Genomic DNA, 17,637 nt, shown 5'->3' with positions numbered 1-17,637 from the left:
TTCCTATCTGCCCTCCTCCTTTGGCCTCCCTGTGGGACATGCTCTTCCAGACCCTCCCAAAAATTACACTGAACTAGGTGAAGGCTTTATGTGAATGGGTGTAGCTCACAACTGGAAACCACTAACCCTGTAGCCTTTTGGGATAATTACAAGTTTACATCTCTCAGTACATCCGTAGTGTCTGCACTCTGAACTGCAGCTGGAGTGATTTACAGGCCAGGAAGATCAGCCCTACAAAGCCCAGAGCTGCAGAGCCTCGCTAAACCACCACATTTCTTCTTGTCGCTCCCAGCACCCTGTGAGCTCTTTTTGGTCGTGTGAGCTTCAGGAGACTGCACAGAGGGCTCCCATGGCTAACAGCAGAGCTCTCTTTTCAGACCTCATGGAAATAAAAGACAATGCTTAAAAAGAAAATTAGGTTTGTACTCCTGGCCCAGATTTAAGGGGTAACATTGTGGATTCTTTTAAAGCTCAGGAATTACTTGTTAGAGCAATCTGACTGGAAGTTAATGAAACTGAGTTGAAGTGATGCAATCCTCATGAGTGGTCCAGCGACACTGAAGAATCTATAGCTGCACCCAACACGGAAGGCCAACCTTGCACTCTGCAAAGAAAACATCATGTCACAAGCAGGTGTTTTGGGCTTTTGGCAGCAATGGTACATTGATGGCTTGGATCGTGCTTGAAATGTCTCTGAACTTCATCTCTGAAGCCTCAATCACATGAGCAGTCAAGTAGCACAGGCCTTGGGGACTGGGGAGTTACAGGAGGCCAGAATATACACAAGCCCATTAGTACTCATCATAATTATTGAAATCTGTAAAATAGGTATTAGAATAAGTCTTTGCAGTGAGATGTGGATTGAAGTATTTGTTTCTCTCCTCCAAAATCAGGTTGTTCTTGTTAAATGCCTGGGGACAAAAAAAAAAAAAAAAAAAGAAAAAAGATAAGAAAATGGGAAGAACAGAGGAACCGTAGCTGCTAAGCACCCTTTTGTGGCAAATATCTGTGTATAATAAATTAGTCCAAAATGCATTAAGAAATACCTGCGCAGTTACAAAAACTTGCTTTTGCATCTATCTTTTTGCGTAATAACGTTCTTACACAAGGCAAGGCTACTCAATAAAGTAAATCCAGGCACTTTCTCCCAAGTATTATAAAACTAATTTTACAATTAAAATACAATATAATCATACATATCCAGTTTCTCCTATTCAAATAATTTGCTCATTATCTTTTTACTGGATAAGTATATTTTTTTTTTACTGCATTAATTCCTTAATTTTCAAATGCAACATGTAGGAAAAATGTCTGAAGGCCTTAAAGGGGTAAATCTGGCTTTTTAAGAAGTGATGTGGGTATTTAGAATGTGAATTGTCAAAGGTTATTTTTGTTTCTGTAGCTATCCAGAGAGACAACTAATGAAATTTGGAAAACCTTTAAATTAGGCACTATTCCACTACTGATTACAAAATTTTGTTGTCATTTTTAACGAAATTCTTAAAAATTTCTTTAATTAGAAAGAAAAATGCAGAAATTTAAAACTGGATTATCTAGGTAGGATTTAAGAAAAATCCTCATTTACAAAAACCTGCATGAATAAACTGTGTAATCTGAAGCTACAGAAACAGGTATTTTCAGAATACTCATTCTTTCTTAATTCAGTGTATCTGAAAAGCTATTCTAAAAGGTCAACAAAAAACCTAACTGTTTGGGAACAATTATCATGTGATACAGATGTCATGTCAGACTCAGCTACTGTAAACCTGTACCATTCATTTACATATATTTTCGCTATGAACACTAGCTGAGAGTCTGACCCAGAATATATTCACCAGATACATCTCCTGTATAAAGACATAGTGAAGGAAGATGAACCATAGCGTTTACCTTCAATATATGTCACAATGACTATTAGTGGCCCAATTTATTTCTTGAACAAGCCACTAGGGATGACAATCAGGTTAAAAAACCTCTACAAAACAAAACTTGAGTGGTCTGGTTTTTTCCAGGAAAGGCTGCTACCATATAAATTACACATGCACACAAAATCAAACTTCCTGTGTAATAAGGATTGACAAAGGAAAGGATCTGTAATTACAATACCTCAAGTGAAATCTATTTTTGTCATTGACAATCAGCATAATTTGAGTCCAAATGCCACTGCAGAAAACTAGCAAGTAGAATTCTTTTAATACAGCAGAACTGCTGTCTAGGACAATACACCTTGTACATTATAGATCTCCCAATCCACTTCTCACCTTGATGGCTTCTACAGAATCATATTTGTCCAGTTTGTTAATATGGTTGGTAATGCTGGTATTTAGAGGAGCTGGTGACACTGGATGGATGACAGTTGCATCATGGGACTGTTGCTGATACCGTTGGCAGTAAGTGTAAACAAGCAGGGTAAGAAGGCAACCGAGTATTGAGCTACTTAATCCCACTGCGATCATGTGAAACATATTGAACTCTGCAGAGTGGAGAGCACAAGACAGTCTTATTTTTAAGGAAGTAGCAATAAAGGCTTAAGAGTGGGGTAAAATGTAGGAAAGTGCTTGATTCAAATAAGGGTAAGGGAAATTCCATGTGTTTCCCAGAAACATCTCAAGTGCAATGGTTTATCCCTACAGTAGAAAATGCATTGCACTTCCCTGAAGGGATCATTATAGGAATCTTAGATGCCCATACGTCTCTGTAAGTATTAAGACTGAGATTTTTGAAAGATGCTTAAACAAGTTCAGAACCCAAATAACAGATGAATGAATTGCATTTTGTACGTTTGAATAGTTCAGCAAAATTTTTCTTTGGACTGTATAACACCTTATTATATATAAATTATGTATATAACGTGCATATATAGCTTTTTTTTTTTTCAGTGAACTACAGTATCATCTCCTCTGTTGTTCTTCTAGTTCTTTCTCTTACACATAAGGACTTGTGGCAGAAGTAACAAAATCCTGACATCTTTGAATCTCAATCCTGCTTTCCCTAAAATGTTTTCCATATCCCCTTTATTTGGTACATGTCCCAAAGCAGTGGCACACATTTTTTCTATTCCTTCTTTGATTCTTGCTAGGTCTCTCTGTTTCTGTCTTTGACACGTGGCCAACTTTTTTCCTTCTCCAGGCTTCAGAATATTTTTCTAAATGTAAGGGAGGGGGTAAGGAAGAAATGGTAGTGTTTAAGGGGAAAATGGGAAGGTGGAGTGGGGGCGCGGCAAAGAGAATGGGTCTTTAAAGCTCAGTGTGCTTTTAACCATTGCAACCAGAGAGTGTAAAGTCAACAGCTCAGAACCCATCAGTCTCCTGTCTGCTCTGCCCTTCCAAAAGATGCTATGGGATCAGATGAGGGGAAATCCTCTCAAAATATGCAAGGATTAAAACTGAGAAGAAGCTCATTGCTGCATGAAACTGCAAAAGGGAATGCAAAGCACAATCATCCCTTGATGTTACTGGACAGAGATAACAGGTCAGATGTTGCACCAGTAGGAATAGCTCAAAATGAACAAACTGAACTCCTTTTCGCTGTTATTTCAAACTGGAGCTGTGTTTTTTTATTAGGAAGGTATTAGTAAAAAGCTCATGTTGGAAATTTCACCATAACATTACTGAAAATTTGTTTGTGGTTGCCTAAATGCACAAATGAAAGATTTTAAACTGAAAGAATGGCACTAGTCTGAAAAAACATCTGCTAGATGCTTTTCACTGTAATACAGAAAAATAGGCCAGCTCATGTGTCCCATGTTTGCAATGCCTAAGGTAGGACCTTTGCATGCCTACTGGGTATTTAGAAACACAAATATTTAGGTGTCTATGTTGACTGCCCCAATATATAAATTATCATTGACATATCCTTCTACATTTTTATGAGAGTTTCCCACTGCTGCAGAACTTGGCAAAAGGTTTTCAGAGTACCACTGCTACAGAAAAAAATCAAATCAGATTATTCTTGCTCCCACAACAAGTTATCATGCACACTAGTACCCTTGTATAACCTCTGTGTTTTCATTGTCCCTTATTGGTTAAAAATGCAGCTTATCTGTGCATGGAAGAATACTAGGACCGGCCAGAGCTATTACCATGACGACACAGACTTAAGTGTGATAGCTCAGCACAAAAAAAAAGGGTCATTTTCCCTTTTTGTTCATCTTACTATTGTTTGTTTGAGGTTTTTTTTTAAAAAAAAACCAATTCTCTCTTTAAAGATTTGTTTTGCTAATATCAGGACTCTCTGGAATAGAACTTTTTTTTCCCCACTTTTTAGTTTTGTCTCTGGCAGCGAAGCTGAAAATGATTCCCAGATACAGTCTGAGCTATTAAATGGGTTAGCAGGCTGGCTTTCTGCTATTTATTTTGAGTCCCAAAGAGGTTTGTGAAATTATTATTCTGAAAAAGGTGGAGTAGCTTTACAAATTTTGATGTACTGATAACTAGCTTATGTAGGAATTTGTTTTTTGAGACAAGGGTGACTGCCATACTGAAAAGGAAGAAAATACAAACATCCAGTAATACACGTTCTTGTCTCAAAGGTCAGCAATGTCAGATGGATATTTAATGAGAAATCCTGTAGTAACTATTTCTCTTTTTCTCTACAAGTGTAAATAATGAGAATAAGGCATTTTGAAGTTAGAATAAAACTATGAGAGGGCAAAAGGTGAAACAAAAGCAAACAATGGGAAATCAATATTTCAGCATTTAATACACATCTGGAGCTGAAAAACCTTACCGCCACATCGTTTTTCTTCTATACTGCTGGATCGTGCCACTGATATTTCTAGAAAAATAAATAAACCACTTATGCCGAGATGCAAAAATATTACAGAGGACTACTAGTTTGATTAAAACAGTAAGGATGTAAAAATTCATTATACTACATTCATTACAAATCCAAAGTACAAAAGATTTTGATTAGGTGGTAGAATTAACAAAAAGGTCCCATGACATCTTCAGGTTTCTTAGTTTCCCAATCAAAACCATCAACATATTTTTAATTCTTGTCTCAAAATGTCTCTGGAATTAAAAAGATGAAGTGCAGATGAAAACTTTCTTTGTGGAGTTTGAACATGTTGAGGAAGTGTTGATTTTCTGAATAGTAAAATTAATGAGAGTTTAATTATCTTGTGTGCAAATGGGCTCATTACTTGTATAAGTCACGTCTAGCACTAATGTGAACAGAGGGAATATACAAATCTTCAAAGATGACTGCTAATTTCATGGGTCTCAGTTGTACACTAATAAAATGTAACTCTAGCTTGTATCCTTACCATTTTGACATTGGATATCTTCTGGATGAATATTGAATAAAATTTGTTGGCAATCAGATTTTTCTACTTTTTATTTCAGAATCATGGCTTCTGTGAAGGGAATTCCTGCCTTACAAATCTCTTGAACCTCTCTGAAAGTGGCAATGATCATGAGGATATGGGTGGGGTAACTGAGAGAGTTTACTTGGATTTCAAAAAAGCTTTTCAATTCTTTATCAAAGGCTATGCAAGCAACAAGTGAGATGAGGGAAAAGATAGAAAACAAGGTAGTACTAGTTCTTACAATGGAGGAAGGTTACTGTTTCTGCAGGGATCTAGGCTTTTTATCAAAGATCTAGAAAAGCAGGAGGCAAATGTTGTTTTGAAGTTTGCCGATGATACAAAGTTAAGGGTAGCATGGACAAGGCTGTGAAAAACTACAGAAGGGCCTTTCAAAGCTAGATAATAAAATAACTAAAGAAACAAATGTAGATTGACATAAACCGATACATACAGTGGAAAGCAATCCTAGCTTCACATATGAAATATGGGTGGTGAGGTGACCATTATCATTCATGAGTGAGGCTGGGAGGTTATGTAAAATTTTTCCATGACAGAATCAGCTTAGTGTTCAGAAGCAATCAAAAAGGCAAACCAAATGCTTGGTACTACCAACAAAGCAATAGTTAATAGGAGAGGATATCAGCATTATGGCACTTTACAAATCTATGTGCTGTCCGCGCCACAAATACTGCACGCAGTTCTGGTTTACCCATCTAAGGATGTCTCTGGTAGAACTAAAAAGCAGACCTGAGAAGGGCAGCAATGATGGCCTCTGTATGAGGAATTAATAGAGTAGACTCTCCACTGCCAAAAATGATCCACATGCAGCTACTGCTAAAGGGACCATAATTTTTTACCTTTCTTTAAATACTAAATCAATACTAAGTATTTTCAAAATGAGAAAGTATCAGACCTGACAGGACAGCACTGTCAGAGAGAGTTAAAGGCTGACAGCATACTTCGTCAGAATGAGACTGTTAATTCACAATCCAAACAAAAAGCAGAAAAAAAAATGTACAAGAAAACCATAAAGCTCTGAAAAGTGATGTTGATAGTGACTAACTCTGGAAGCTGAGGAGTTGACAAGAAGTAGCCATTTTTGCACTCATCCAGAATCACTCTGTATACTAAGTTCTGTAGAGGAACAAAGCTAAGGAAAGGCAGGACGAGGCAATATGAGGTTGGACATGCCAGCACACTAGATAAGGAAAGGAGAGAAGTGAATTAGAAAAAGAGAGAGGGAGGGATGGACAGATGAAGGGAGGGGACTCTGAGCTGGAGGAAGTGGAGTGAAAGTGAGCTAAGCGATCATAAGAAAGCAAGCTAGTTTGTCTAAAGTGAGAGTAATGGGCATGACCTTATCTGCTATGATATGGGTATTTGAGGAGGAGTGGCAAACAAACCAGAAGGGAGAGAGAAGAGGTGGCTCATTTCAGATTCTGAAAATGCCTACTTGCCAAAACAAGATGAAGAGCTTATATTGGATTAAGCAGAGTATTGACAATGTGAGTATTAACAGAGCTGCTTCAAAAGCCTGAGAAAAGGGGGAAAATACAGTGTGGGAGTTTTTGCTTTCATACTTGCATTTTTAACATTGGTTTTGGAGGAGAAGATAGTATTCAGAAGTTAAAGCATTATGCACCATCCATAAAAACAATATTTAAATTTGTTGATTTGTTATAGTGTACAATATTGTACTGCAGTTATTGGAAAAAAAGGTTGCTGCACTGAGTAAACATCATTACATTTCAAATTATACATTAAAATGTAAATTTGTCTGTGAATAGACCACTAGCTTTTCTTAATGTACTCAGGTAGAGAGATAACTGTTAACAGCAATTCAATGTGGCCACCCATACTGCTGTGTGGATTTAAATGATTGCTGTGATTTAAACAAAAATAAACAGTACAGTCATGAGTTTTGACAAATGCTATAGAATAATACATGGATGTGACTATCCATCAGGTACTTAGCAGTCACGGAGGAGATGAGGACCTGAGGCACATTAATAATATTTACCTTTCTAAGCAGTTATTAATTTAAAGGACTTTGTGAAATGATTTCCAGATTAACTACCACAGCACCAACGTTTGCATATGCAAACTGCAAAGCCTAAAGGAATGCTCCTCTAATAGTTGTAAAGTCTCAAAACCACTTAAAGTAAAAAGCAAACTATTTTTTCCCAGCTGTCTGAAGTCATTGCTACACCCTGCTACCAAGCAGTGAGTGGGGACCTGCAGAATGCTGTGACAGTGACTGACCCAAGTCCCAGGCGCTGACAGTAGGGACAGGACCACAGCACTCGGTGCCATGAGGCAGATTTTCATGTAGAGACCAGACCCAGCAACATGGGCTCTACAGAGTAGACTGACACACTTTTCCTGACAAAAGGCAAGTTCTGTTCGAGCTCTATGCACAGTGCAGTCTGGGACAGTACTACACTTCGCTCCTGAAACGCTGAGAGATTTCACTAATCCTTCAAGGAGCAGGCTGATCTCACCTGGTATAAAGTTGGAGTCCAAAGCACAGGCTCGGCTCTCAGTGGTGTTGCCTGTGCACTGGCTGCCCACGGGAAACAAAATGATGCACTGACGAACACGGAACTGGGCGCCAGATGAGTCACAGTCAGACCACTCGGACCACTCGGACCAGCTGTCTGCAACAGGCAGAGGGACACACATACAGATGCTGCAATCAAATGCTTCAAGTACACTGAATGAGAGACAAATAGCTTGTATTTCTAAATTACGATAGAAGGCCTCATCCCCAGCCTCCATGAACTAGCAGAGGCCAGCTCTTTTATTACAATAAAACAAAGGCAGTTCAGCTTTGGCAAGTCTCTGAAATGTAGAGTATGATGGTAAATTTGTCAAAGACCTATTATGGCTTTGGCTTCTGCCATGGCCTTTGCATGTGGAAGTAAGAAGCCAGAAGTGAGAAGTGGTGGTGACTGAAAGAGTGACCACTGCGAAGCTAATTCCAGTCTAAGTCATCGGCATGGACAATGACACTGTTTTTTATGTACCTGAGAAGTAGCAATGAGAGCTGTAAGAGTATGCATTCCAGGTGCACAACAGGATGTTCATTTAATCATAAACACAGCTGTATCTTACAGATACTTACTCTTTTTTTAGCTTTTGTTATTTCAGGCCCATTTCTTTGCAACAGAGATAAAAGATCTCATCAAGTATTCTCACCTTCTCTTCCCCATGCGGTTCATTATCAGCTTCTATTGTTTCTCAATATTTCTTCCTCTGCCAATGTAGTTTTAAGACATTTTTATTTCATGCCTGTGTGATCTCAGAATACTTCCCTTAAATGAAGTGAATTGATTTCATTCCCATGATGCTCTGTGGGTTTACTTAGCTCAGCATTCTTACAATTCAAACACAAGTCTTGCCTTCATAGGAGCTTTCTGAGTTGGCAAGTGTAGCAGACAGTGCTCTTAAACTTTCTTGTTTCTTCTGTCAGCTTTCCCACTGAGACAGATTTTATGGTTTTGATATGGAATAAACAGTCCTACTATCCCCAAACCAACTTCTTCTTGCTTCAAAATGGTAATTGATTTTATGCCAATATGAAAAAAAATTGCAAATTTCATTTTGCTTCAAATCAAAAAATATATAGTAAACTAATTTTTTTTTTCAAGTTAAATTGAAGAACACGAAAATTTGCAAGGAATTGTGAAAATTCATTAAACTTTTGTACACTTTTTGTGAATCAGGTGAAAAGTCAGGAAAGCCTTACACTGTTTTGGGCCCCTTTGAATACATTGTGTAAATCCAGCACAGAAGGTTCACAATTACTCATTGGCCATAGAGTAAAAATTTAAAACTCCCAGTCATCTAAAATTTAACAGATTCTGATAGGAATATTTGAGCTTGCAGTCTCGAAAAATGTCAGGCAATAGATGTTTTCCATGACAGTGTCACTAACTGATAGCACAGTAAAAAGAAGTGGATGGAGGAGACTGACATAACTGTGGTGCAGAAAATCTCAAGCTGTGGTCCTGGGACCATTTGAAGACAATAGGAAAGCATTGGTTAGAGACAGCAGCAATCAGTTCTAGCAGCCTATGGTTCAGATGCACACCATCACTTGTGGAGTTGTTCATAAAAGAGATTTACTCAGCAGCTCAAATAAGAACCTGGATATTGGTATTTAAGAACAATTAGCAACTGTCTGGACTGGAGCCTCCTTTGAGCAACAGGGCAAATACCCTGACACGAGCAGCTGATGTGAGGCAGTAGGATCATTTTATTGCGAGGAGCAGGAATGCAAAGCTCTGTCCTTTGGCTCTTCTACCTAGGAGATGTCCTCGGAGGGCCTCATTTGCAGAGTGGGTAGTAGGAGCATGGAGGCAGAGGATATAATGCAGTTGGTTCCTAATTCAGAGGCTAAGAGAGCTGAAGTGGGAGTCAAGCAAATGGACACTACTTATATAGTGTGGCACATCCAGGAGCTGCTGTTGTCCCTGCCAGTATCGGCTGCTGGATCTAAGTAAACTAAATACACAGATCTTTACTTTAAATATTTAGTAACAATAAAGCCCTCCTCATTGAAGTTGAAAGGAATGCTGCTCACTACAAATCTTAGCCCAGTTCTCACTGCTGGCAGAGAGCTTGCTTAAGCCAGAGCCAATACTCTTGCCCAGTCCTGGTAAAATTGGAATATATGCAGCAGCTGCCAAAACATTCATGAGCATCCTAAATGCAGCTTGCTAGCTGGTACACTCTGCAGCCCCATCTTGTCCAATGTGCTTTTGGCCCACCAGGTTCCTTGCTGAAGCTGCTACATCCTGTGACAAAATAGGAACCTCAGAATATGCGTCGATCATGCTAGGTCACATACTGTTTGGCCCACATAGGCCCACATACTGGGCAAGGTTACTGTTTCAGTCTGCCCTTCAGGGGTCCTATAAAAGACACTATGAGCATTAGGACCTTCCCACATATGCAATACAGTACATCTCCCTTCCATCTTGAGACCCACAGTGCAGCCCAGGAACTACAGCACAGATAGTCAATGCGTCTGGTGCCATGCTGATCAGCTCCAACTGGCACACAGAATCACAGAAGAGAAGAGAGAGAACCTCAGTGCAAGTGTGAGAAGGATGGACATCCCTGTAGTCATGGATCCTGGTACCAAATCCGTGTTTTGAGGGGTGCCACTGTTAGGAGCTCAGAGTCACACAAAAGTAAGGCACTCAAGACTGTATCATTTCAAATTGTCAGACCCTTTGTAGATCCACTATCTCTCACATCACAGAGACACTGAATCCACAGCTTTTGCATTTACTTCTACAGACTCCCTTATCCTGCTTCATTCTTTTGATTTTATTATTTTCAAAGTATCTGAGGCTCTCTTGCACCTCAGGCAGGCTCCTCAACTTGCTTCTCAGTTCTTTGCAAAAGTCATGAGAATGGAAAAGAGGGGGTGGGCTGGAGAGGAGAGGTGTTTAATCTGAAACTGCTTTTCAGCTCTAACGTGGCAAGACTTATTCAGATGTTGCCTTTTTCCTACAGAGTCTTGGCTGGCCTTTGAAGCCAGGTTAACTCCAAGCAGCTCCTGAAAGATCCTTTGGTGAAGAAGGCACCTCAAAAGGATCAGGCCATCAGTCTGTAAGATTATAAATTTCTTTTATGCAGAACTACACCATCATTTCTATAGGCTCAACTGCTTTATCCATTATCTGCATGTGTGAGTTAGCAATTCAAGGACAGAAGATATCTTCCCCTCTTACAGCAGCAGTAAATAGTCTAGGTATAAAACACTCTTGTATTCAGTACGACAGACACCATTGCAACTGATTACACTGACTGATAAGCAAGTATAAACCACTACTGATCAATAGCACAGTGCTTCCATTCATATTCATGAAATTGTAAATTAAAAGAAAAAAAAAACAAACAAAACTTGGTGATATAGCTTTTAAAATGAAAGATGAGGAAAACTGATGTATTTTGCAGATACAAGTTTGTTACTTTAAGTGCATACTTGCATACTTTCAGTTAGATTTGCCATTAACACTCCATGAATCCTCAAAAATTCCTTAGTATCAGGATTCCAGAAATTTCAGTTTTCTGCTAGCTGTATTTGGCCAAAAAAAAAAAAAAAAAAAAAAAAAAAAAAGTGTACTATTGCAAATGCCAAGAAATCTTTGTTCTTTTCAGAACTTAAGAAACATTTCAGTTTTTGCATATGTATTTCCGTGTTGGTTGGTTGTTCTTAGATTCCAAGTGTCATTACTATTCCTTTCCTATATTAAACATGTCACTCAAGGAGTGAATGTCATCAGTGGTGCTTTCTGATCTGCACAAGGACAGATACCTCTTTCCACATGATCCTCCCCATAACAAAATGTCTGTGCAAGGATGCAGGAGCCTGCCCAAACTTGACATGTGTAGCACTGCACTTATTTTTGTCTCATACCAATGTGAAATAAGAGCAGTAAAAAAAATGTTTAAATCTACACTGTAAACATGAGGCAAAGACCATTCTCAGAGTTAGCTGAGGATGTGGAGTTTCAAAAACCAACAGCAAATTTTCAGTGATTTTGAGATATTAATAAAACATTACAGAATGTGAGAAATACACTTCATCCTCTGAAATTTTATTGATTTATAAAGGTTTTCTCTTTCTTCAACCAAAATGAAACCAAACTCCTCCTGCACTGCCATCTACTCCAAAACATCCATAACAAGCAGGTCAAAATAGATGAAGAGATTATTTATAAATGTTTGCAAACTGTCATTTCTAGAAAAAAGGTGGTAGAAAATAAATGCTCAATGAGAGAAATAGTTACAATAGCAGCACAATGAATGTGCCAGTTCTGACCTTTTAAAGATGCCTTAAGGATACGAAGGCAGACGTGTAACTTCTACATATAAATGTACACAATTTGTCTTGAAAAATCAAATCATCAACTGATTTCTATGTTTGGTTTGTTCCTTTTGTCTTTTTTTTTTTTTAACACGATACAGTGCTGCATCTGCTTTAATTTTGACAAAGTAGGTACTTTTATTCTGCTTCAAGAGATGCAGTGCCTAGAAAAGGAAATTAACTTAAATCGTAGTTCAGCAAAGGTAATAGGATCCACAAATTCAAACTCTTAGGGCTTATGTCTTCATGTTCACAGACTCATCATATAAGCAGAAAGCTTTTGCTATGAAGAGTAGAACCTCTAAGGGAAGCAAGTAATATAACGTGGCATCAGAGCTGCTTATTTAATTTTCTGTTGCCTGCAATCCATTCATGAGGAATAAATGAAAACAAATTTTCCCACTGGCTTTTTACTAATGATTTTATCTGGTATTATGTGGTTTTATTCTCTATTTTTTACTTAAATTTCATGAAAAAAAACCCAAGAGTTTCCTTTTAATATGAGTCAAAAGGCAGAGTCAAAGTTACAAAGAAAAAGTCATAATATCATACAACTAGGAGGAGTGCTGAGACATTTCATTTACTAAGTACTCCACAGTCATTTAAAAAGATGGAGGCTCTGCTACTTAACATCTGAAGTTGAAGAAGGTATTTTACAAAGATCATTAAGGTTTGTTTTGTGCTTTATATGAAAACAGGGCAAGCATCTACTTGAAGGACTTTGTGATAACACATATTGAATATTAACCTCAGCAATTTGCTTGTTGTGAATGTTTAGTGTTATAACAAATGCACTTCTTTGTGATACTGTTATTAAAAGTCTCCCAGGCTGTTCCCATGATGCACTTCAAATTTTATACAATTTTGGTGTATCCAGACCTGGAAGCTGCTAACTTAAATTTTAATTTTTAAAGGGTAAGAGAGTAAGTGGTGTCCCCAAGGCTATAATGTGCTAATACTTGATTTATTGTGATTGTAGCACTTAAGAGCTAATTGTGCGCTTAACAAGGGAGAGAAATTATTTGCTCCTAAATAACAGATCAAGGAGCATTATGTTGCCTAAATGTGAATGCCTGGTTCTGTGGCACATAACCAACAAAGCTGAATGGGCTGCTTCTCCATACCTGGGCATGGCTGTGTGTTGCAGAGTGCTTCTTCAGTGTGCAATCCAAGGCATATGTCCCCTCCATATGCTGGTGCTGGGTTTGTGCAGGAGCGGGTTCTCATGTAATGCCCTCCTCCACAAGTTGCTGAGCACTTCGACCAAGATGACCAACAAGACCAGCCTCCATCCACTGAAAAGGCACAAAATATCATATTGTTCCAAGTTAATGCATGATGTGATGTAATACAACCCATCCTTCTCATATTCTGTGGATCTGCTTCATGGCCTATTGAAATTACTGGAAATTTTTAGGTGCCACTGAACACAGGCCCACAAATTTAATTTTACCACAGTACAATTTAATTTACATATTTTAAATGTCCCTGGTATACTGGGAAGCCTAAAAAGTTACTCATCCTTATAAGGCACTTTCAGTGGGTACCATAGTATATTTAAGGCCAAAACTCTTTTCCTTTCCTTTTCTCACTTGTGACTAGATAAAATGCCAAAGCTTGTTTAGCAGAAGTATTATAAGCTCAAAGTAATGTTTTATTCATAAAATAAAACTTAGCCCAATAATAACAACAGAGGGATGGAATAAAGATTTTGTTTCACTACCCAGGTGAGATTGCCTTAACCCTACAACCCATTTCAACAGATCTAACATAGTTTGAGAGTTTGATAGGCCAATATCATGTTGCAATTTTAATGCAGCTCTAGCATAGGTGCCAGCAGTAGAACAATAGCAGTAGTTCAAAAAAGTAAGAGACGAATGACAAAAAGGAGTTGCCACTTAAAGCTTCAAACACAGGTTGTTGAATAATTCTCCTCCTCCATTAGTATTTACTAATTTAAGTATGGCAAATTGTTCTCCAGTCTGAATTCTCACAAGGTTCCTCTGAAGTGTAAGCTGGATTTCACAGGGGCCCCATTTGTCAGACAGCTTTTGACACATGGCCACTAGACATGATTCTAATGACAGTTCACCTCCTTGCCTACACAGGGCTGGCTCCTTTGCAGACTCTGTTCTTAAAGCTACTGCTCCAGGATGTATTTCTGGCATTTACTGCCATATTGCAGCTCATCTGCCAAAGGTTTCCTATCTGCAGCCACATGACAAAGTCAGATATTCTTCTCCAGGGACAGCATTCCCTCTGCAAAGAATCTCTGTATTTTGTTCATTTCTCTTTCAATTATTCTTTGGGGGGGGGGGGGGGGGTGTGGGGTGTGTGGGAGGAGGGGGGAAGGGAGAAGAGAGGAGGGGGAAGGCAACAAACCCTTAAACTTTCAAATTTTCATAACCACCCAAAAAAAATTTAATTTCTTTTCAAACCTCTATTTAATATTTTATCACTTGCTTTCTTAAGTGAGGAAATTATTTACTATGTCTGCAACTGATTAAAAGAAATAGTGTGCAATTCAACTGACAATAATATATGACACCTTAAGTACAATAAAGGCAACATGCCAGTAAAGTTTTGCTTTATGACAGAGCCCTAAACTGAGCAGAAGTTTTGTCTTTTTTTTCTCCCACCATTCACAGCAGCAGTAGGCATTTTTACCACATGACAGAAACTCATTATTGCCTACTTTTAAAAATTCTAAGTAAGAACACATTTTCTGCAGACAATTTTTACAGTGCACTCATTTAAGACATTCCTTGTAAGACTTTACTTCATTGTTTGTTGAAACAATTGATCGTCACTGAAGTCTCCAAAACATCCATCCAGCATCTCACAATGACTCTTTTTGATCCTTTCTGTTCCATTAATAAAACAGCCTTTCAAGGAGTAAATCAGTTTCCACCGGTTTATTGAAATGCTATTCCATACTTCTGTCTTAACAAAAAGAAATGAAGTTCCAAATCTGAAAAATATTAACTTATGATGAAAATATCTGTGCTATATTTACATGTAAATTCTCTCTTAGATGGAGATGTAGAACATTAAAAAAATACTCATTTAATTTGGGTAGCACTGTGTATCACAAACGCACTTGGTGAGTCAAGTAGAATGATTTCTATGCAAAGGTAGCAACAGCAAGAAAACAAGCTAGGAGAATGAGGTTATTTTGATATTAAACCCACAGGTGCATGTTTGAATGTAATTTCAGATACAGCATACCCTCAGATTCTCAACTGCTAATCAAACAGGTAATTCATTAGTGCATACGCAAGGCTATTAACTAATCCTGTAAGTGACGCCGCTGAACATAAAAACAATTTATTCCCTATATTGTTAGCAACATTATCCTACAAATCAAGAAAGCATTTTCTTACTGAGAACCACAGTTGTAAAAACTTTTGCAAGCAATATATCTGATCTCTGAATGGCCTGATTGGACAGACGGGATTCATGAAATCTGGTACTATATTCCAAGTATGTCATTTAAATAAGTTATATCCATTATTAATGAATTCAGTGATTGCTATTTTTTTTTCTAGGATATATTTATCAGCCAAATCATCTAGCTATACAGATACATAAGAGAGTTTTATATCACCTATCACAAATAAATATTGCATCTTAGTAGAGTGCTTGACTTGTTCTCTTATTCATACAGTCACTCGAAAACAAATGTCTTTTTGTATGAGATAACTCTGTTAATGTAGTATAATGCAAGCTCATATCTGAGGAAGCCATGAGTTACTTTTCTTCAGTGCAGGTGAAATATACTGTGCAATTTTATATCAATTTCAAGACATGACATCTTTTATTCAGAACTTGCCTTCTTTTCCTTTCTTTCTTAAATTAAATTTCTTAAATTATTTCAAATAAAAGCAGAAGCTATTACCTAAGCTATTAATTTCATGTGGTATTCAGGCTCTTCCTTTCCAGATACTCTCCTTTTTCTTTTCTTTTCTTTTCTTTTCTTTTCTTTTCTTTTCTTTTCTTTTCTTTTCTTTTCTTTTCTTTTCTTTTCTTTTCTTTTCTTTTCTTTTCTTTTCTTTTCTTTTCTTTCTTTTCTTTTCTTTTCTTTTCTTTTCTTTTCTTTTCTTTTCTTTTCTTTTCTTTTTTTTATTTAAAATGATCCTTGACTGGCTTAAACTAATAATCTGAGGGCATCTGAGGGTATTCCTGCTGTGATGTATAGACTTGCAAGAAACAGAATGACAGCCTGAGACTGCCTAGACAGCATCTGCAAATATTGCATGTGGCTTGTTCACTGTAATGGGGACAGTGACCTCCAATACTTTCCACTTATTTTTCAGTGGACCAGAGTGAGCATTACAAATGCGCATGCATTTGAAACTGCCATCTGCCATCAATCTAGGGATGGCTGAGAACACAGAGACTGAGGTGACATGCAGGAATATCACCATGTTCCACAACTGCAGTGACCATGGCTGTACCGTAAGACTTTGGATGTAAAGCGAGAAGTGGTTAAGATGGGAGAGGACAGAAATAATATAATAGACAATGTTAGATTTGATCACAGTTGAGCTGGACAGTGTAATTATAAGTATAGGGATATAATTTCCGTAGGGATTATTTACTTACAGGCTGCCATCCTAAATCTCTAAGAATTTCAAGGAATATCATAACTACCTTTTTTATTTGTTCCCAGAACTTTTCCTTCTCAGCAACAGAAGATGAAGCATCATGGTTAAATAAGATCAAAGGAGTGGGCATTTACTGCTTGAGTTTTTACAAGACCTAAATAGAGCTCTGTGGTTTCTTTCATCTTTCTTTAAAGTTGCTTAGCAACACAGCACCATCTGGGTTGTTTCTTTTTTCTCCCTTTTTTCCTTTTGTCATGGAGTCCTTAATGTTATTTCTGCTTCTTACAGGAGGAAAATAAAACAGCTGCAAGGAAAGCTCCAGTCACTACAGTTTCTTTACATAACAGTTCTGTAGAGCTGTTGAACAAAAGAAAGTCGTTAAAGGAGTTCCACAATGAAAGATACAAGGAGTCTTTACCTTTTCTGGCAATTATTAAGGTGGGTCCCTTTGGGAAGAAAGCACCCTTCAGCTAGCAGGGTGCCTCAAACAATGCTCTTTTCTTTGTAGTAAAGCAAACAGTTTTTTGCCTTCTGGCTGTTGTTGTTGTTAATAAATATTTCTTCAGGATAATGAAAAAAAAACACAGGGAAGAGGATGTACTAGGGAGAAAGTATACAAAAATGGGATCTCCTGAAGACATGACAAAACATACACAATACTGGAGAATTTCCAAGAGACAATTAAGTAAACTGGATACCCTGCTATGCACTTTGGGGTTTACAAGGAAATGGAAGGAACTAAGTGTGGGCAGACAACACACTGACCTCACCTGCTTTCATGAAAACACAGGTGGGATTGCAAGTTCTTTCCATATACTGTCTGGTCTCATTTCAAGTTT

General features: G+C 37.8%; 1 protein-coding gene across 1 annotated transcript in view; it reads right to left on the bottom strand.

Annotated features, from left to right (window-relative positions):
- Positions 1–627: 627 nt before the first annotated feature.
- SEMA5A (semaphorin 5A) overlaps positions 628–17,637 on the bottom strand; it is a gene marked incomplete at its 5' end in the record, with an annotated part of 330,167 nt that continues 313,157 nt past the window's right edge. The window contains 5 exon segments of the mRNA XM_080639305.1: positions 628–911; positions 2,262–2,473; positions 4,729–4,776; positions 7,810–7,965; positions 13,316–13,486. Coding sequence (XP_080495431.1) covers positions 792–911; positions 2,262–2,473; positions 4,729–4,776; positions 7,810–7,965; positions 13,316–13,486 — 707 coding nt within the window. The 3' untranslated portion in view covers positions 628–791.

Source organism: Psittacula echo (assembly GCF_963264785.1).
Source record: "Psittacula echo genome assembly, chromosome: 2".
Classification (NCBI taxonomy): domain Eukaryota; kingdom Metazoa; phylum Chordata; class Aves; order Psittaciformes; family Psittacidae; genus Psittacula; species Psittacula echo.
The sequence above is the reverse complement of the archived record's forward strand: the minus strand, read 5'-3'. Positions and strand labels throughout refer to the sequence as shown.